Source organism: Leopardus geoffroyi, chromosome C2, assembly GCF_018350155.1.
Source record: "Leopardus geoffroyi isolate Oge1 chromosome C2, O.geoffroyi_Oge1_pat1.0, whole genome shotgun sequence".
NCBI lineage: Eukaryota > Metazoa > Chordata > Mammalia > Carnivora > Felidae > Leopardus > Leopardus geoffroyi.
This window is the reverse complement of record NC_059333.1, coordinates 152,591,612-152,612,351: the sequence shown is the minus strand read 5'-3', so window position 1 is coordinate 152,612,351 and position 20,740 is coordinate 152,591,612. Positions and strand designations below refer to the sequence as shown.

The following is a 20,740-nucleotide window of genomic DNA, read 5'->3' as shown; positions in this document are numbered from 1 at the left end:
CCTGCCCCCCCCCCCCCCAGCTGCTTCTCCTCCCATGTTTCCTAACTCAGGAAATGGAACCATGCTCCATCTGGTGGGGGCCTGTGGCAGATTGCATCAGTGGCCCAGTTCTTCACCCCTCCCTGCATCCACAGCCATGCCCTTGTCCCATCCCCACCACTTGACTTTGGGCCGTCCACGAGACTTTGGCGGGTGGCACAGAGGAGGAAGTGCGGCACGACAATTCTGAACCTAGGCCTTCAGAGGCCTCACGGATTTGCCCTTGCCCTCCTCTGCCCCTCTGCTTCCACGAGAAGAACAGGCCTGGGGTACCCTGCTGGCCCCATGAAGAGAAGAATGAGAGACATGTGGAACCACTCCGCCCGAGCCCAGTCTAGATCAGCTGCCCCCAGCAGACCTGCTGATAAGTGAGGGAGACTACGAGATTAATGTTCTAAGTTTGAGCACCAAGTTTGAGGGTGCTTTGTTGTGCATCAACAGTTCCTAAACCAGAAACCTGGGCATTGCCTTTGACCCCTCCCCCTCTCAGTCCACGTGGTTCCTGGAGCTTCCCCAATGTCTCGTGACTCCATTTACTTGTCTCCATCATCAGCACCTCTGCCCTGCCTCAGGCTTCCTGCAACCACATTTTAATGGATTTTCCCTTCCTGCCTTTTGCCCCTATTCTCCACACACCATCCTCCTCATATGCAACTCTGATCACGTGACTTCCTTTCTGGGGTTTGCTATGCCCTAAGGCTGGGGTAGCAGTTAGGGCCTGGATGAAGGAAGGAGCCTTGCTGGGGACTGTGGTTATCCTGGTCACTGCAGAGAGACCCCTCCGGGGCAGTTTCTGCTTTGTTCCGAAGTCAGTGCAGGGGCTCTTTAATCGGTTCTGTGCAGGGAGCCAGGTTCAAGTTTGGAGCAAAATAGGCAAAAGCCTAGCTGTGCTCAGGCCACGGCAGCACTTCCCCAGGGTCCCCTGTAACTACCTCTATTACTCAGTGTGCTTTTTCAGGGCATCAACACAGAGGACAACCTGAGAGGCATCGACAGCTTGGAATTACGATTTCTGTCTTCATTCCTTGCTAACGGAGTAAGTCGTGGGTGTGCAGCTTCCAGATGTAGGCAAATGGCCTCTCGGACCTCCAGCCTTCTCTGGCCAGGGTGAAAAGGCTGTTGCATCAAAAGAAAGGATGAGTCACCAGAATGGGAGAGGCACCACAGCCCATAGAGAGAGGCACCCCTGAACAAGACAAGGCCACCCTGTAAGAGAGCTTGAAAAGGAGCCAGTGGCCTTGGCCTTCATGAGATATTTGTGTTTTGCCACGGGCCTTCTCACAAGGCTGCTCAGAGAATTGGCTTCTTTAGTGGTTAAACATGCAGATTCTGGAATCAGACTTGCTGGCGTTGGGCCCAGCTCTGCCACTGATGTTGGGACCTTGGGCCAAGAGGAGCATCTGGGCTCCAAGCAGCTCAAGTTCAGCGAGAGAGACAGGCAGGTAATCAATCAGGCCATCGCAAAAAGTATGAGAGGGGCTCTGATAGGCTGGGAAGCCCCTGGGAGTGGGAAGAATTCAGTCCTAGGAATGAGAATGACACAGCCAGGTGGAGCACGGGGAAGAGAAGGTGTCCTCAGCTCTAGGGGGAAAGGGAGTGGGTCTGATTTTATTTCTCATGCCTCCTTCACCACATCTGGCACACATTAGAATATCAAAATCAGCCTGACCACAGGTGTGAATGAGCCTTTCTGTAGGGAGCATCCAGAGCTCTGATTTTAAATAGACGTTGGAGGGCGCCTGGGTGACTGGGTCGGGTTGAGTGTCTGATCGTGTGGTTCGTGGGTTCCAGCCCTGCATCGGGCTCTGTGCTGACAGCTTGAGCCTGGAGCCTGCTTCCGATTCTGTGTCTCCCTCTCTCTCTCTGCCCCTCCCCTGCTGGTGCTCTGTCTCTCACTCTCTCAAAAATAAGTAAAAGATTAAACATTTTTAAAAGAACATTTAAATACAGAGGTGGGATGTGGCACATGTCAGAGCCGGGTAACCATTCAGATTTGCTGGGACATGACAGGGCCTGTGGATCCCAGTGCCTGCAGCCCCAGGGGACGTTTCTCTGTGACCTCTGTGTCACCACCATGAGTGGACAGTCGCCTTAGTACCCAAGAGACAGCCACAGAAGTCTCCAGGGCCACTAGAGAGACAGGCAGGGACAATCCAGCTTAAAGGTGGAACCTCTGGTCCAGACGTCCTCCGCGGGAAGCCAGGCGGCGTTAGGGCAAAGCCTCCGCGGAGAGCACACGTGGATGGGGAGGAGGCCGGAGGAGGGTTGGAAGGGAGAAGGTGGCGCAGGGGGTACCGGTATGTCGCCCAGGTACGAAGCGCGGGGACCCGGCAGGACGCGCGTCCCTGCACCGTCTCCCCGCAGGCGGCGCCAGAGCGCTAGCCCGCGGGTGACTCGGGTCCTGGAGTCCGGCCGGGCGGGGCGAGGGGCGGGCCCGGCGTCTCGGGGCGCTGGAGCGCGGCGACACTCACGCCGCGGGAGGGACGGACGGACGGACGCGCCGCCGCCCCCTCCGCAGCCATGGCCGAGCGCGCCGCCCGCCGCTGCTGCCTCGGCTGGGACTTCAGCACGCAGCAGGTACCGTCGCGGGCCCCAGGGCCGGGCCGGGCGGGACGGGGCGGGCCGCCTCCTCCGCGACGCCGGGCCGGGCTGGCGGGACCCGGGCGCGGGGAACCCTGGGGCCGAGCCGCGGGCGCGCTTCCCTCTCGGGTTCCCCCGGGGGATCGGCGTCCCCTCCACCGAGACGCCTTACCCGTGCCGCCCGCCCTCAAGATGCGACCGCGACCCGGCCTGGACCCCGGCCCTCCCGGAAACGGCGGGCGCCCCCGCCTCCCAACCCCGGCGGGGTCCCGGAGGGGGCTCGCGCGTCGGTGCGGGCGCCCGAGGGACAGGGACCCGAGGGAACTCGGCCGCCTAAGACTCGAGAACACCCAAACGGGTAGACAGGCACACAGGCATAACCGGCGACCTGGAACCGGATCACCGCCTGAAACTTGTTTCAGTGGAGTGGGCACGCTGTACACGTGAACTTTGTTCCTCCGGTGGTTGACCCCGGCGTGTCCGGGTCGGCGTACCCAGCGCTGCTGGCCCGCGGACGGGTTATGCCGCTCCCAGGGCTCTGCAGATGGGCGAGCAGAGTCAAAATGCGCCTTCAGACTGGGCGTGGGGTGCCAGGGGGCTCCTTTGCTGTGGCAAATTCTATACACCATTTTTAAAAATCCCTTCCAGGTGAAAGTTGTTGCTGTTGACGCAGAGCTGAATGTGTTCTATGAGGACAGTGTGCATTTTGACAGAGACCTTCTAGAATTCGGGTATGTACCCAGTGGATGTGTGGGGGAGGGTTGGTTTTGGGGTCCTCCCTCCACCTCTTATATTCATGAGCCACACTGTTCTGGTGTGAGATTGTGATTTGCAAAAAATACGTGTTTGGTCATTGAGATGGTCAAAATATATTTCTCCCGTGCCTTTGGTCTGCATCCACAGTTCCTGGCTCACAGCTCCTAAACCTCTTGGAAATTCCTAAGGGTTGAGAGGTATAAAGGTGTCTTTTGTTACATTAATGAAGATGACTTTTGGACCCCACCCAGGGGCTGGGGCTGGTTGCCAAGAAGATTAAAGATTGTCTTTAGAGGGTTGGAATTATCAGCCAGAGGTTGAATGGCCAATGGCCAATGACTTAGTCATTGACCTTGGAATGACTTTGTAATGAAGTCTTAATAAGAACCCAAAAGGACTGGGTTCAGAGAGCTTCTGGATTGGTTGACAAGTGGAGATTGGGCAGAGTGGAGTGCCTGGAAAGGTTATGGAAGCTCGGTGCCCTTTCCCCATACCTCGCCCTATGTTATCTCTTCATCGGACTGTGTCCTTTAACATGTCCTTTAATTTCCCTGACTTCTGTGAGCTGCTCAAGCACATTAAAAGAACCTAAGGTCATTGGAACCCCCCATCTGTAGCTGTTTGGTCAGAAGGTAATAGCCTGGGGCCTGGGCCTGGCATCTGAAGTGGGTGGGGAGGGCAGTCCTGTAGGACTGAACCCTTAACCTGGGCAAGTTGATCATCTCAGACCATCTGCTGGTGTCTGAGAATTGTTTGGTGTTGTGTGTAGGGGACCCCCATCCCCTCCCAACCCCCGCCACGTTAGAATTGAGTCCAGGAACCTAAGAGTTGGTATCTGTAGATCTGGCTTCATCAAACTGCAGAAGTCTTGGTAGGCCTCTCAGCGTCTTGTGTGTGTGTTCCTGGAATGAGTTTTCCTCCATTCCTTCCCATTTCCGTGCACTCATTAACCATGCATGCAGTAGGTATCAGTTGAGACTTACTTCGCGTCAGGCACCGTGCTGGGTACTGGGATTTGATGGTGAACCAAACAGAGACGTGGTGCTTACTCTCCCAGAGCTTCCCGTTGAGTCGGGGAGACTGATCTCAATCAAAGAATCTCACAGAAGAGTATTTAGTTATAAACTCAGAGAACGCTATTAAAGGAAGGGGACTTACTTCTCCAAACGTTTATTATAAAGGAATGTGACCCAGACTTGGAGCGGGGGTGGTCAGGGAGGGTCCCTAAGGACGTAGTGCTTGAGCCAAGGTCTGGGTGAGTAGGGTTAGCCAGGTGATGGAAGGGAGGCAGCATTCCAGGCAGAAGGAACGGTGCGTGCAAAGGCCCTGTAGCAAGAAAGAGCACTGCTTATTCAGGGAATTGAAGAAGGCCAGTGTGGCTGGGGAATAGAGAGGGAGGTAGAGGCTGTGCCCAGCTACATAAACCTTGGTACACAGTTTGTGTTTATCCTAAAACCCGTGGACGGCCACTGAAGGGCCATAGGGATGGGGGTAAGGCGTGACCTGGTTGTATTTGTGTTTTGAAAAGATCTGGGTGCAATGGGAGAGCAGTTGGGTATTGGTCAGAGTGCATGCTGAGAGGCCATTGAGGTTTCTCCAGATCTTCTGGATGGGAAATGATAGTGTCTTGGAGGAGAGGGCTGGGTGGTAAAATTGACAGGGCTTGGTGCAGGGCTGAATGTGAGATGTGAAGGTGAGGTTTCTGGCTGGCCTTCTGGATGGTTGGTAGACTGTGGAAGAGAACTGATCTGGGGGAGGAAGATGATGAGTTTGGCTGTTGTGAAAGTGTGGTAGGGCTACCAGAACAAAATGCCCCAGACTGTGCGTCTTAAGCAACAGAAGTTAATTTTCCTTCGGTTCTGGAGCCTGGACGTGTGAGGTCGAGGTGCTGGCAGGGTTAGTTTCCTCCGAGGCCTCTCTCCTGGGTTTGCAGATGATGGCTACCTTCTTGCTGCCTGTCACATGGTCATCCTCTGCCTGTGCATCCCTGGTGTCTCCACTGTGTTTGTGTCCCGGTCTACTTTTATAAGGACACCAGTCATGCAGGATTAGGGTCCACCCTAATAACGTCATTGCAAGTTAATTGCCTTTTTCAAGGCTCTTTGTCCAAATGCAGTCATGTTCCGAGGTACTGGGGGTTAGGACTTCAACACAGGAATTTGGGGGGGGGGGGCAGTAATTCAGTCCATAACAGCTGTGGACTTGTTGATTCTGAGGTGGCTCTGAGAGGTCCTGGTGAACGTGTTCCTCCACGACTATTTTATTTTTTATTATTTTTTTAAGGATTGTTTATTTGGGGAGAGAGAGAGAGAGTGCACGCATGCCTGCTGGGGAGGGGCAAAGAGAGAGGGGAAGGGAGAACCCCAAGCAGGCTCCACCCTGTCAGCGCAGGGTCGGGGGCGAACCCCCGGCGATCATGACCTGAGCCGAAATCAGAGTGGAATGCTTAACCAACTGAGCCACCCAGGCGCCCCTAAACGACTGTTTAGATATCATTTCCAGGGCGCCTGGCTGGCTCAGTCGGTGGAGCGTGCAACTCTTGAACTCGGGGTTGTGAGTTTGAGCTTGGCGTTGGGTGTAGAGATTACTTAGAAATAAAATCTTTAGGGGCACCTGGGGGGCTCAGTCCGTTAAGTGTCGGACTCTGAGTTCGTGCTGCTGGACTCTGCCCTGGCATGCTTGGGGTGCTCTCCCTCTCCCCTCCCCTGTTCATGTGTGCTCTCGCTCTCAAAATAAATAGACATTAGAGTAAAAGATATCACTTCCCTGCTGGCTCTTTGTGCAGCACCCACTGCTGATCACGTTGTGTTACCATCTTTCCTTCCCCCTTAGCTGATGTGCCTCCTTTGAGCTGAGGTTGGAAACCATCTTGCGTTTGTATTATTTTCTATTACTACAGGCCACATGTGTTTGAGTTTTGGTAGCTTGTGTCTTTCAGGGCATTGGTCCATTTCATCTAAGCTATAAAATGTGTGGCCATAGAGATCTTCATACTATTCCTTTCTTTTCCTCGGATGTCTATGGGATCAGTAGCGATGACCCTTCTGTCATTCCGATATTGATGATTTGTGTCTTCTTTTTGTCTTGGTTTGCCTGGCTAGAGGTTCATCACATTAATGATCTTTTTGAAAAGGCAGCTTTTGGTTTTGTCGATTTTTCTCTACTGTTTTCCTCTTTCCATTTTTCACTGATTTGTGCTGTGATATTTTAGGGTTTCTTTTCTTCTGCTGGCTGTCAGCTTTCGTTGCTTTTCTTTCGCTAGTTTCCTGAAGTGGAAGCTTAGATTTTTAATCTTAGCTTTTCTTTTCTAAATATTTGCCTTTAATGCTATAAATTTCCCTCTAAGAATTGCTTTTGCTGTATTCCACAGACTTTGATGTTATATTTTCATTTTTATTTGGTTCAAAATATATATTTTTTAATGTTTATTTTTGAGAGAGAAAGAGAGACAGAGCGCGAGCAGGGAAGGGGCAGAGAGAGAGGGAGACACAGAATCCGAAGCAGGCTCCGGGCTCTGAGCTGTCAGCACAGAGCCCCACGCGGGGCTCGAACTCACAAACCACGAGATCATGACGTGAGCCGAAGTCAGATGCTCAACCGACTGAGCCACCCAGGCGCCCCTCAAAATATTTTTTTAGTTTCTTTTGAGACTTCTTTGATTCGTGTGTTATTTAGAAGGATGTTGTTTCACCTCCAGATCTTCCAGCTGTCTTTATGGTCTGGATTTTTACTTCAATTCCATATGACGGTATGAAAACGTGAGTCATTTGATTTCCATTCTTTCAAGTTTTTAAATTCTACCTCACTCTGTCTTCAACTCAATGAGTCAATCAGTCCCCTCCATTAGAAAAAAAAAAAAAAAGCTATCCATACCCAAAATACAGTATTGCTTTTTTTATACAGTTACATTTTTAAGATCTTTCAAAGCAGATATATACAGATCTGCTTCATTCCTCCTCCACTGTTTTTTTTTTAATTTTTATAATTTTATTGAGATATAACTTATGATAAATTGCATATGTATAATATATACAGCTTTATAAGTTTTGACATAGATGTTCCTTTATAAAACTATCACCAGAATCAAGATAATGAACATTTCCATCCCCCAAAAGTTTTCTCGTGCCCCTTTGAGTTTATTCCTCTTCTCCAACCCCAACCCCTGGCAACCACTGATAAGTTTTCTATCACTATGGATTAGTTTCCACTTTCTGGAATTTTAGATAAGGGGAATCATAATAATAGACTCTTTTTTATCTGACTTTTATTTTATTTTTTTAAGTAGGCTTCATGCCCAGCATGGAGCCACATGTGGGGCTTGAACTCACGACCCTGAGATCAAGATCTGAGCCGAGATTAAGAGTCGGACACTTAACCCTGAGCCACTCAGGTGCCCCGTCTTTTTGGTCTGACTTTTAAAACTCCGTATATTCGGGGCGCCTGGGTGGCGCAGTCGGTTAAGCGTCCGACTTCAGCCAGGTCACGATCTCGCAGTCCGTGAGTTCGAGCCCCGCGTCAGGCTCTGGGCTGATGGCTCAGAGCCTGGAGCCTGTTTCTGATTCTGTGTCTCCCTCTCTCTCTGCCCCTCCCCCGTTCATGCTCTGTCTCTCTCTGTCCCAAAAATAAATAAACATTGAAAAAAAAAATTAAAAAAAAAAAAAAAAAAAAAAAACTCCGTATATTCATTTTGATGGGGCGCCTGGATGGCGCAGTCGGTTGAGCGTCCGACTTCAGCCAGGTCACGATCTTGCGGTCTGTGAGTTCGAGCCCCGCGTCGGGCTCTGGGCTGATGGCTCAGAGCCTGGAGCCTGTTTCCGATTCTGTGTCTCCCTCTCTCTCTGCCCCTCCCCCGTTCATGCTCTGTCTCTCTCTGTCCCAAAAATAAATAAACGTTGAAAAAAAAATTAAAAAAAAATAAAATAAAATAAAAAAAAAATAAAACTCCGTATATTCATTTTGAGATTCATCCAGGTTGTTACGTGTATTAATAGTTTGTTCTTTTTTTTTTTTTTAAGGTTATTTATTTTGAGAGAGAGCAGAGGAGAGACAGAGAGAGAGGGAGAGAGAGAATCCCAAGCCACAGCGCAGAGCCCAACCTGGGGCTTAATCTCATGAACCGTTGAGATCATGACCTGAATTGAAATCAAGAGTTGGACATTCAACTGACTGAGCCACCCAGGTGCCCCTTCCTTTTTCTTTTTCATTTTCCTTTTCTTTTTCTTTTTCTTTTTCTTTTTCTTTTTCTTTTTCTCTTTCTTTTTCTTTTTCTTTTTCTTTTTCTTTTTCTCTTTCTCTTTCTCTTTCTCTTTCTCTTTCTTTTTTTTCTTTTTTTCTTCTTTCTTTCTTTCTTTTTTTTTTTTTAAAGATCATTTATTTATTTTGAGAGGAGAGAGCACACATGCAGGAGGCACAAACAGAGAGGGAAAGATAGAATCCCAAGCAGACTCAGCGCTGTCAGCACAGAGCCTCACACGGGGCTCTAGCTTAAGAACTATGAGATCGTGACCTGCCGAAATCAAGAGTCGGACACTTCACCGACTGAACCACCCAGGCACCCCAATAGTTTGTTCTTTTTATTGCTTGGTGGACCACAGTTGGCTTATCCATTCATTTGATGAGGGATATTTGGATTGTTTCCAGTTTTTTATTATTATCAATAAAGAGGCTGTGAAACTCACACAGGTGTCAGCATAAGCTTTCATTTGTCTTAGAAATGAAATACTCAGGAATGGTTACGTTGTAGGGTGGGTTTTAAAACTGTCAAATTCTTTTCCAAAGCGGTTGTTTTAATACAGTTATTTTGTTAATAGGCATTGCAGGTACTTGGTACATAATTTGAAAGAAACAAAAGGCGTGCAGTGACAAGTCTTAATTTTTCTGAATCTCATCTGTCCCTCCTGCCCTCCTCGACAGAGAACTTTCATTGGTTTTTGTGCATCTTTCCAGTGTTTTATATCAAAATATAAGCAGATGTCAGTCTTGTCATTGTCTCCCTTGTTTCCGGATAAAAAAGTACGGTACACGCCATTCTGTACTTTGCTTTCTTCGTTTCACGATAATTTGCCTGTGTTTCCACATCAGTACATAGAGCTTCTGTGTTCTTTTCTACAGGATGCATAGTATTCCATTGTGTAGATGGAACTGAAGGACCTTAGGTTTTTGCAGTGAAAAGCGAGTTACCTTACAGACATGTGCCCGTGTATCTGCAGGATGAAAGTTTGGAAATAGATTGCTGGATCAAAGAGCAAATAGATGTATGATTTTGGAAGATGTGGCCAGATTGCCTCCCGTAGGGACCGTATGGATTTGTACCCCACCAACAATGCATGAGAGTGCGTTTCCCACAGCACCGGAATGCGGCGTGGTTGCTAAAGAGTTTTAGTTCTGTGCCAATCAGACAGGTGAAAGCAGTCCCTCTATGTGGATTTACTTTGCATTTCTCTTATTATGCATGAAGGTGACATCTTTTCGTATGTTGAAGGGCTAGTTGAATTTTTTTTTTTTTCCTGTGAAGTTTTCCATGACCTTTGCCCGTTTTTCTGATGGATTGATTAGTTCTAGGAGCTCTTCAAATGTGAGAGGAACGATCTCCTCGTTACATGAATCGCAGATGGGTTCCCCAGATTTTTGTTTGTTTTGATTTGCGACTGGGTCGCGGCCACCCATGGGCTTTGGTTTCCTGTGCCACCGAACTTCTCAGTCTTTTCCTGTTGCTTCTAGATGTTGAGTCACAGTTTCCAAGGCCTTCCTCATCCCAAGATTGTGAAGGAATTCACCGCTGTTCTCTTCTGGTTCCTGTAAGATTCAGTTTTATATAAAAGTATTTGGAGTTTATCTAAGTACATGGCATGCCATTTATTTCCAGCTTCAGTCTTTTCCCGATGACTCTCCAGTGGTTTTGACACCTTTTTTTTAGAAGTCTGTGTTTGAGATGCCAGCTTTATATGCTAATTTCTGTGTGTGTTTAGGTCTTTTTCTGAGTGTTTTCTTTTGGCCCGTTGATTGGTGGGTCTGTTCGTGAGCTAGTAACATGTTGTTTTAGTTATTCTAGCTTTACAATATGATTTGATATCTGGAATTGTTGGTCCCCTTTGATTGTTCTTCATTCTCAGTTTCCACAGCCATTCTTTCTTGTTCTTCCCCACCCCCCCCCACCCCTTAATTTTACGTAGAGAGAGAATCTTAAGCAGGTTCTGTGCTCAGCACAGAGCCCAACATGGGGCTCACTCCCATGACCCTGGGATCATGACATGAGCTGAAATCAAGAGCTAGATGCTCCACTGACTGAGCCACCCAGGTACCCCTCCTGTTCTTTTTTGATAATGTACTCTGGAATCAGCTTTTAAGGTTCCAGAAAGCAAAATTGTTAATATTTTTATTGAGATCATATTACATTTATAAGTTAACTTGCAGAGAATTGACAGCTTTGTGAGATTGAGTCTTCCTAGCTAAGCGCACGTTTTGTCTTTCCATTTGTCCGGGGCTTCTTTTGAATACTTCACATGTATTTTCTTTTGTTGATTTATTTATTTTGAAAGGGAGAGAGAGAGAGAGAGAGAGAGAGAGGGAGAGAGAGAAGAGGTGGGGGAGGGGCAGAGAGAGAATCCCAAGCAGACTCTGCCCTGTCAGTGCAGAGCCCAATGCGGGACTCAAACCCACAAACTACAAGATCATGAACCCGAGCCGAAATCGGATGCCCAACCAACTGACCCACCAAGGCGCCCCTACTTCTCGTGTGTTTTAATATATTTGACATGTGGATTGTGCATGTTGGGATATATTGCAGAAAAGACCATTATTCCCCAGGCCCTTGGCGATGTGACTTGGTACCTCCTTCAGTCAGGAGATGGAGTCGTTTCCTGACCTGTTGATTTTAACCAATAGAGAATGTGAAGAAAGTACCATTGTGCCAGTTCTAAACCTAAGTCTCAAGAAGGCCTTGCTGACTTCTGCTCTCATTCTTGGGACCCTGTCTAGCCCCCACGTGACCAAGCTCAGGCCAGCCTGCTGGAGAATGGGAGACACACGGCCGAATCGCCCCCAGATCCCAGCCAAGAGAAGGGGCAGCCAGTCTCCAGAAACGGAGCCCTGTAGCTACTCACACCCGACCCCAGATGCATGGGTGAGCCCAGCCGAGCCCAGCCCGACAGAACTGTGAGCTAAATGAGCTCGGTAGTTTCAGATCACTTAGTTGTGAAGTGGTTTGTGACAAAGCCAAACCACCTGGTACATATAATTGTAAACTTATTTCTAACTGTCGTATCTTTTTACTAATGCACATGAGGAATTTTGTAGCAGAGACTGACCAGCGATCTACTAGACTTATTTCCTTCTCCTCCTGGGTATACTCCTGTCTTCCTGGCAGTTATGTTCAGCTGTGTGACTTGAGTCCTAACTGGGAGAAGGTCAACAGGCCTGTCTGTAAGACCTAATCCACACAGCCCCCACTGCGACCCATCCGTACAGCCCCCACCGCGATCCTCTGCCCTGTTCCTTCCTCGGCTCTGCGGCTGGATGCGAGTGGCCAGGGCGCCCTCGGAAACCAGTTGGAAGATGAGAGTTGCTGTCGTCCTCCTGGGTCCCTGAATAACTGCAGGGGACAGAGCCCCCTCCTCGTCCCTATCATGCCACTATGCTTTACAGGAGTGAGAAGCAAACTTCCTCTGTATCAAGCCATGGAAATTTTGTTTTTTCCGGAACTAATACAGAGAATCCCTCATCATAGCCTTAAGAAAGAAAGAAAGAAAGAAAGAAAGAAAGAAAGAAAGAAAGAAAGAAAGAAAGAAAGAAAGAAAGAAAAAAAAGAAAGAAAGAAAGAAAGAAAGAAAGAAAGAAAGAAAGAAAGAAAGAAAAGAGAAAAAAAAGAAAAGAAAGAAAGGAGAAGAAAAGCTCTTGCGACAGAATTCACATACCAAAGAATTCACTCTTTTCAAATGTACAAAGGGCGCCTGGGTGGCTCAGTTGGTTGGGCGACTGATGTCGGCTCAGGTCCTGATCTCTCAGTTTGCGAGTTCGAGCTCCGTGTCAGGGGGTCTCTGCTGGCAGCTCGGAGCCTGGAGCCTGCTTTGGGTTCTGTGTCTCCTCTCTCTACCCCTCTCATGCTCATGCTCTGTGTCTCTCTGTCTCTTAATAATAAATAGACGTTAAAAAAAATTAAAAGTAAATAAATAAAATGTACAATTCAGGGGGCAGCTGGGTGGCTCAGTCAGTTAAGCGTCCAACTCTTGATCTCAGGGTCGTGAGTTCAAGCTCCGCCTTGGGCTCCATGCTAAGTGTGGAGCCTACTTAAGAAAGAAAGAAAGAAATGAAATGTCCAGTGCAGTGATTTTCAATATATTCACAGAACTATGTAACAGTCTCCCCTCTTTAATTTTAGAACGTTTTCATCACCTAAGAAAGAAGCCCTGTATCCATTAGCTGTCACTCCCTATCTCTCCTCCTACAGTCCTGGCAACCAGTCTACTCTGTCTCTATGGGTTTGCCTATTCTGAACGTTCCTTATAAAGGAATTTATGTAATGTGCGATTTTTTTTTTAACAAGTTTTTTTTTTTAGGTTTATTTATTTTTGACAGAGAGAGAGAGACAGCATGAGTGGGGGAGGGGCAGAGAGGAAGACACAGAATCGGAAGCAGGCTCCAGGCTCTGAGCTGTCAGCACAGAGCCTGATGTGGGGTTCAAACTCAAAGACCGCGAGATCATGACCCGAGCCGAGGTCAGATGCTCAACCGACGGAGCCACCCAGGCGCCCCAACAAGTTTCTTTTTTTTTTTTTTTTTTAAGTTTATCTATTCTGAGAAAGAGTCAGAGAGCATCAGCGAGTGAGGGGGAGAGAGAAACCCAAGCAGGCTCTACACTGTCAGCTCAGAGCCCGACGTGTGGCTCGATCTCATGAAGCATGACATCATGGCCTGAGCCGTCATCGTTTCACTGACTGAGCCACCTGAGTGCCCCTTTTGTCTATGGGAAAGTTTGCTGCTCCTTTTCACTTTTTTCCCTAACAGTATCTTTTTAAAAATATCAGTATTATTGAGTATAACTTGTGTACAAAAAAAGGGCATCCATTAAAATGTACAATCTCAGTGCCTTTTGATAGAGGCAGACCTATAGCTGTGAAAGTACCACCAAAGTCAAGATACAGACCATCTGCATCACTCCTAAGATTCTTTGTGCCCCTTTGCATTCTGTCCTTTCCTCCCCCACTGGACTTGGGAAACCACTACAACAGGTGGATTTGCATTTTCTAGCAAGTTATATAAATGGCATCACGTAATATGTACGCTTTTGTGTCTGGCTTCCTTCACTCAGCACGATCATTGGAGATTCATCTCTCTGCTGGTGTGTGTAACACACGCACCACAATTTATCCATTCACTTGCTTAGGGATACCTAAGCTGACTCCAGTTTTCTACTGTTACAAATAAGGCTGCTATGAAAACTTGTATACAGACCTGTCTGTGAACGTATACTTTCATTTCTCTTGGCTGGTAATTAGGCATAGAATGTCTGGGTCACATGGTTGTCCAATAGTATCTTGGTATGGATTTGGAGCCTGTTTTCGTTTTGAGTTTTGTTTTTTTTTTTTTTAAACTCATAGTTGAAAGGGTTGGATTTTGGAGAGGGGCCCAGGCAGCTAACTCTCCAGGCTTGCAATCCAAGGACTCCCTGGTCTGAGAGCCAAGAAGTTCTCCCGCAGACACAGCACTTCCGTAGCACATGCCCACCCCAGTGGGCTTGGGAGGGTTTTAATCCAGCCCTGCGCCTGCTAGTTCCCTCGTGGCCACAGTGCCACGTGACGCCATGCCTGCCCTCCAGGGTGAGTCCTTCCTCTTTAGAAGGCATATTTTTGCTGGTGTCTTCTGAGAATCGTCACCACTGAGCAATTGCTGGGACTTCTCTTTCCATCTTGCCAGCACTGTTCAGTCTTGTTCAGTTTAGAGTTCCCATCGAGGTTGGGGAAAGGGCATTTCTTCTTCCATTGGAGGGATCCGGGGTCTGCCCCCCACTGCGCCCCTGCCCAAGGCTCTGCCGACACTCTGTCTTATTCTCCTTGTAGGACTCAGGGTGGAGTTCACGTTCACGAGGACGGGCTGACAGTGACATCTCCAGTCCTGATGTGGGTCCGGGTAAGCATAGGGATCCCTGACCTTCTCCTGTCCCCAGCCTGTCTCACTGGCAGACTTGCTGATTTACTGGGAAGCCCTCTGTTGAGACCAAGTCTTCACTGGGAAATGGAGTCTGCATGGTTCCTAAGGCTAGACTCAGCCTCACCTGGTCCTCTTGAGCCAAGAGGACACGCACAGGGCTTGTAGGTCTGGTGCTGAGAACTTGCAACTCCTACCAGTGAGTAAGCGTCTTCAGAATGCCGCCTTCCCAAACCTTTGCCACACACTCTGCAGGCAGGCCCTGTGGCCTCCCTTTTACCCCGAGATCCAGACACAGCACTGGTGTCTTCGTGCTCAGCCCCCAGAATCCTCAGCTCTTGAAGCAGGGGAGCTTCTCCACGGTGGCTTATGACCTGACCAGTCAGGTTCCGCCGGACCCCAAGACGGGCCTGCCTGCTCAGGACCAACAAGAAAGGAAGATACCTGTAGCCAAATATGGGCGACCCGTGAAGCCACAGGACCAGGGGTATGGCCAGTACAGACCAGCATAATAGGGCTGGAGTCTGCCTCAGGGGTCCCGAGACCCTACAACTGGGAGCCAGCTAAAGGCTGTCCTTAATGTGTCCACCAAAGCTTGTTCAGGCCTCCAACACTGGTCTAAGCAATTAATTCCCTATACTAAATTCTTTCTGTTAGGACGATTGGTGTGATTTTTTTTTTTTTTTTAATTTTTTTTTTCAACATTTATATTTATTTTTGGGACAGAGAGAGACAGAGCATGAACGGGGGAGGGGCAGAGAGAGAGGGAGACACAGAATCAGAAACAGGCTCCAGGCTCTGAGCCATCAGCCCAGAGCCCGACGCGGGGCTCGAACTCCCGGACCGCGAGATCGTGACCTGGCTGAAGTCGGCGCTTAACCGACTGCGCCACCCAGGCACCCCTGGTGTGATTTTTAAACATTTTATCAACTTGACCCTGACTCATACTGGAGGATTGGGGTAAAGGACAGATTTCCACCAGACAGGCCAGCCAGAATGTACTTCTTAGGGCTGAGCCCCAGACCAAGGGACGGTGGGCGTGACAGGCAAGAGTCGATCTAGAGGTTCTACTGATAATGCCGGGGGCTTCTGATAGGCCAAGGCTTTAACTTGGGGTAGTGGGCACTGGATAGAGAGCCAGGCTTGGGGGTGGGGGCCACGTGATTCCTAATCGTGAGCAGGCCCGTCAGGATTGGACCTGTTCTGGCTTCGCCAATCCCCGCTCCAGGGGTGCCCCACTCCATGCCTGAGGTTTGGCCAGGGGGGCCAAGTTGGCAGCCGCAGCCAGGGCTGTGAAAGGAGCCCTCCCAGCGTAGGGAGGGGATGGTGGAGTTGGGTCAGAGCTCCAGGGGCTGCTGGAGGGAATTGCAGCCTGGGGTGAATCTCTAATCCTGCCCTGAAACCTTAGGGCAAGTGTCAGGCTCTTCTGGGCAGCACCGTTTATCCCACGCTTGGGTCTTGCAAAAAAAGAAGATTGCGCCCAGATGGTAGAGGGCGGAATGGGGACTGGGACAAGTGGCGACCATCTCCACCTACTCCTTCCAGCCTGGTGCTCCTGGACGTGGGGAGTCTAGGCCTGGTCCCCACTCTGACGGGGCCGTCTACGTCACTCTTCACTTCTCTGTTGCAGTGAAGTCAGACCACTAGTCCGGTGGGTTGAAAATGCAGAGAAAAGAAACCACAGTATGATCCACCTTGCTCTTGCCAAGTGCTTGGAAGTCACAAATCGGAGAAGCAGAATTTGAGCACCAGTGGTTTCTGATTCCGTCTATTTAGACTATGTTTACCCTACTTCACCTTTTCATTTGGTTGATCTCTACTTTGGTTAATTATTCTAGTGCCTACGTATCCCAGGCCATCAGCTCTTTTTCATCTCCGGGGTGATGGCGAACACTTATGTTTCAGTGTGGAGGTTTGTGGGCTTGCCTGACTCTGTTTGTCTTCTCAGGCTTTGGATATCATCTTGGAGAGGATGAAGGCCTCGGGCTTTGACTTCTCTCAAGTCCTCGCCCTGTCTGGGGCCGGCCAGGTTTGTGTGTAGCAGCCTCCGTGCGGCGTGCGGGGCGGCTGTGGGGCAGTGGTGTGGGGCTCCCCTGGAGGGAATGCTTGTCCTTGAGAGCCACTGCACCCCTGCTTGTTGCTGGTAGAGACCCCTACCGCCCTCCTACCTCGGAGGATGTATAGCTTGCCTCCTTGCTGAAGGATCTGAGGCAGTTCGTACTGTGAAGCATTATACGGAACAGGGCACTGGGTCAGGCAGAACCAGGTAGAGGTCCCCCGGTGGGGTGGGGGGAGGCGTTTGACGTGCATTTAGGATGCCTGCTTCGGAGCACTAGAATTGCTTTTGTGTTTCCTGGAAGCAGAAGCAAAGTTAGAAATTATACTTCTAGGGGCGCTTGGGAGGCTCAGTCGGTTAAGCATCCAACTTCGGCTCAGGTCATGATCTCATGGGTCGTGGGTTCGAGCCCCGCATCGGGTGCTGTGCTGACAGCTCAGAGCCTAGAGGCTGCTTCAGACTCTGTGTCTCCCTCTCTTTGTGCCTCCCCTGCTCGAGCTCTGTCTCTCTCTCTCAAAAGGAGATAAACATTTAAAAATAAATTTAAGGGGCGCCTGGGTGGCTCAGTCGGTTGAGCGGCCGACTTCGGCTCAGGTCATGATCTCGCGGTCCGTGAGTTCGAGCCCCGTGTCGGGCTCTGTGCTGACAGCTCAGAGCCTGGAGCCTGTTTCGGATTCTGTGTCTCCCTCTCTCTGACCCTCCCCTGTTCATGCTCTGTCTCTCTCTGTCTCAAAAAAATAAACATTAAAAAAAAATTTTTTTTAAATAAATTTAAGGGGCACCTGGGTTAAATGCCCGACTTCAGCTCAGATCATGATTTGATCTCACAGTTTGTTAATTCGAGCCCCACGTCGGGCTCCCTGCTGTCAGCACAGAGCCCGCTTTGGATCCTGTGTCCCCTTCTGTCTCTGCCCTTCCCCGGCTCGTGCTCTCTCTTTCAAAGATAAATAAACATAAAAAATAATAAATAATACAAATAAATTTAAAAAATAAAGTTCATTAATCTTTGAGAGAGATCATGCACGCGAGTGGGGTAGGGGTAGAGAGAGAGGGAGGGAGAGAATCCCAAGCAGGCTCTGTGCTGTCAGCACGAAGTCTGACTTAGGGCTGGGTCCCACAGACCATGAGATGGTGACCTGAGCTGAAATCCAGAGTTGGACACTCAACTGACTGAGCCACCCAGGCACCCCTAGCTACTGCTTTTATCATCATTGCCATTTATATAGGAACCCAGAGGCACAGAGGGGTGGCGTCAGCTACCCCAGGTCACACAGCTGCTGGGAGGGGGAGTCAGGACCCAAGTTGAGCGGTATCCTCTGAATCACTTTGCTCCATGCCTAATTAGCCTATTTTCACATCCTCATCAGAGAGTGCTTACTGAGTTTTCTAGAGCCACCTTCTCTCTCTCCCCCTCTCTCTCCCTAACCCGACAGGAATTTATTGCTCCTGTCCTTGTTAAACTACGTGGATTCTCTGAGTGATCTCATCCACTTCTCTTACCTAAACCGCAGGCTGGGACACCCTCTCCCTCCTGGGCATCCCCCGGCCCCATGGCCAGGTATCCCAACCTCTGTGCTAGACTGAGTGGTCTGTGTTTCCCCAGGGCCACAACCCACCCATCATCCTTGACCCCATGTCCAAGGGGGTCCCCATGTCCCATTGATTTGTTACATGACTCTTGAATCTACCACCTTTCTCTCCAATTTTGCCTCTGTTGCCCCGGGCCGAACGTCTACGATTTTTCTCTGGGTCTCTGCTTCAGCCTCCCTGCCTCCCCTACACCTTCTTTGTGACTCCCCCAAACCCTTTCATACATTTAGCCCTGGCCGCGTCAGTCCCCTGCTAATCCAGAGTTCCCACACCTCCCCGATAAACCCCAGCCTCCTGAGTACGGACGTCAAGGCCCTGGTGCTCAGGCTGTCCCCACCACCTCCCACCTGAGACCCAGCCCACTGTTTGGAATGCCACCATTCTGGGGAGCCTGGGTGGCTCAGTGATTAAGCGTCCGACTTCAGTTCAGGTCGTGATCTCGTGGTCTGTGGGTTCGAGCCCCGCGTTGGGCTCTGTGCTGCTGGTGCAGAGCCTGCCTGGGATTCTCTCTCTTTCCCTCTCTCTCTCTGCCTCTCCCCTACTCATGCTTTCTCTCTCTCTCAAAATAAATAAACTTAAAAAAAGATAAATAAAAAGAATGCCACCATTCCCCACGGCTGCCGACCTCTCACCTGTGGTTGCTCTCTGCATGGAACACCCACACACTCAACTCTCAGCTCCTTTCCTACTAATCATGTCCATCTCTACCCATGAGTGCCCCCAGTTGGTTAGATGCCCCTCCTCTGTGTTCCCGCTGCCCTGCCACTGCACATCCATGGGGTTTTATAATTGCATGTTTGTGTCTTTTTCCATGCGTCAACCCCAGTTCAAGAGAATAGGGACAGTACTATCCTATTCATCTGTCTCATTGCCTGGCATGACCTAGGTGCTCAATAAATGTTTGTTGAATGAATGAATGGGTAAGTGAATGAAGGCGTGAATTTCAGATAATATTATGAGCAACATATTTAAATACAACTTTACAAAGTTACCAAAATCCAGACCGATGATTCTTTCTCGGACCCTTCCTGTAAGTTTTGAGGTGAACAGGGCAGAGCTCTCATTTTCTAGAAATGAAAACCAAGTCTCACAAAGGTGATGAGTTCTGTGACTAAGAAGTGGCAGGGGCAGGCTTGGAGCCCATTTCTTTCGGGGTGCGGTCTGGAGTCTTTCTGTGTCTCCAGGAGGTGGTGACGGTGTGTAGCCGCGTGAACGTGTGCGTGCGTTTTCCCTCGACAGCAACATGGAAGTGTATACTGGAAGGCTGGGGCCAGCCAGGTGCTGAGAAGCCTGTCACCAGACCTCCCGTTACATAAGCAGCTGCAGGTAACCGTGGCCATGTTGTGGGAGTCTGAGAAAATTCTGTGGGGTGGGGTGGGGTGAAGGGCCCAAGCCCCTGTGGGCCCTGAAGTCTGGGGCTTTTGTGCATTGTCAAAGGTATAGGAACTTGGCTCCGGCAATAGTGCTGTGAACATGGTCTGCCCTGCCCCCCAATGGGTATCCCTGGTGTCTGAACAGAGGGTGGGGTGCCAACAGTCCTCATCCAGGGTCCCTTCCGGTCTGGCATGGCTTTGGCTAGTTCCCCGTTCGGGGATCTCCCCATGGGGCGTGCTGCCTCCTGGTGACGCTGGGAAGGCAGGTTGTGTCTTCTCCACGCCTCCCAGCTTCAGATGCCTCCGTGACACTGCACTTGGCTGCTCATCTCTAGTGTTGCCTGCAGTGCTCAGGTGTCCTTATTAGAACCTTCAACCTTGAGCTTTCTGGGGAGAGACCCCGCGGAGCCGGGCCAAGATTTGGGCACGAAGGGCTTGCCCGTGGGTCTTCCTAGGTCACATGCAGGGAGGTCACATGCAATCACAGCCGTGATTGGCAGTGTAACCGCCAAGGCCAGGGTGGCTCCCAGAGTCAGCAGGCATCGTTCCAGCCTGCGCCTTTGTTTCTCCTCTCCAGGCCTGTTTCTCCATCAGCGACAGCCCGGTGTGGATGGACTCCAGCACCACAGACCAGTGTCGCCAGCTGGAGGCCGCGGTGGGCGGCGCCCAGGCTCTCAGCTGCCTCACAGGCTCCCGGGCCTACGAGGTGCGCCCACCTGCCACGGGCTGGGGATTAGGGTTGGTCCCGGGAGGAAGGTCCGGTTGCTGGCTCTGGTCCTTTCTGGTCCCTTCTCCCTGGGTGTCTGGGAGGACACAGCTGCCGACCCACCCCCAGGGGAATCACAGGAGACACGTGGGTGTCTGGCCCCTGGGTCTGCTCCCGGTTGCCCTGCCTCCCTCTGCTGCTGGCGAGCCAGGATGGACCTCCTGTTGCCCTTTTCGCAGAAGGGAGCTGAGGCGTGGACGTGGCTGTGCTCCTCGTGTCGAGCGGCCCTGTACGGGGGCGACGATGGCACCTCCGCTTCAGCCTCTAAGCGGGGGCCAAAAATAGCACCCACACTTCGAGCAGTTTTGAACCCGAGAGGAGTCAGTGCATGTAAGGCAGCGCCTGGAAAGGTTCCAAAAAAGCAAAAAGCCAGCTTCGGTTCCCGCTGCCTTCAGCCACCCTTCCAGGGCCGGCTGCGATTGGCGCAGCTGGGGTCAT

General features: G+C 50.2%; 1 protein-coding gene across 2 annotated transcripts in view; it reads left to right on the top strand.

Annotated features, from left to right (window-relative positions):
- The first annotated feature begins 2,462 nt into the window (after positions 1 to 2,462).
- The window catches only part of XYLB (xylulokinase), a 59,177-nt gene continuing 40,899 nt past the window's right edge, over positions 2,463 to 20,740 (top strand). For both annotated transcript variants that reach the window (XM_045436539.1, XM_045436541.1), the window contains exons 1-6: positions 2,463 to 2,616; positions 3,268 to 3,350; positions 14,430 to 14,499; positions 16,466 to 16,546; positions 19,403 to 19,489; positions 20,114 to 20,242. In XM_045436539.1, coding sequence (XP_045292495.1) covers positions 2,560 to 2,616; positions 3,268 to 3,350; positions 14,430 to 14,499; positions 16,466 to 16,546; positions 19,403 to 19,489; positions 20,114 to 20,242 — 507 coding nt within the window. In that variant the 5' untranslated portion in view covers positions 2,463 to 2,559. The remainder of the gene's footprint in view (positions 2,617 to 3,267; positions 3,351 to 14,429; positions 14,500 to 16,465; positions 16,547 to 19,402; positions 19,490 to 20,113; positions 20,243 to 20,740) is intronic.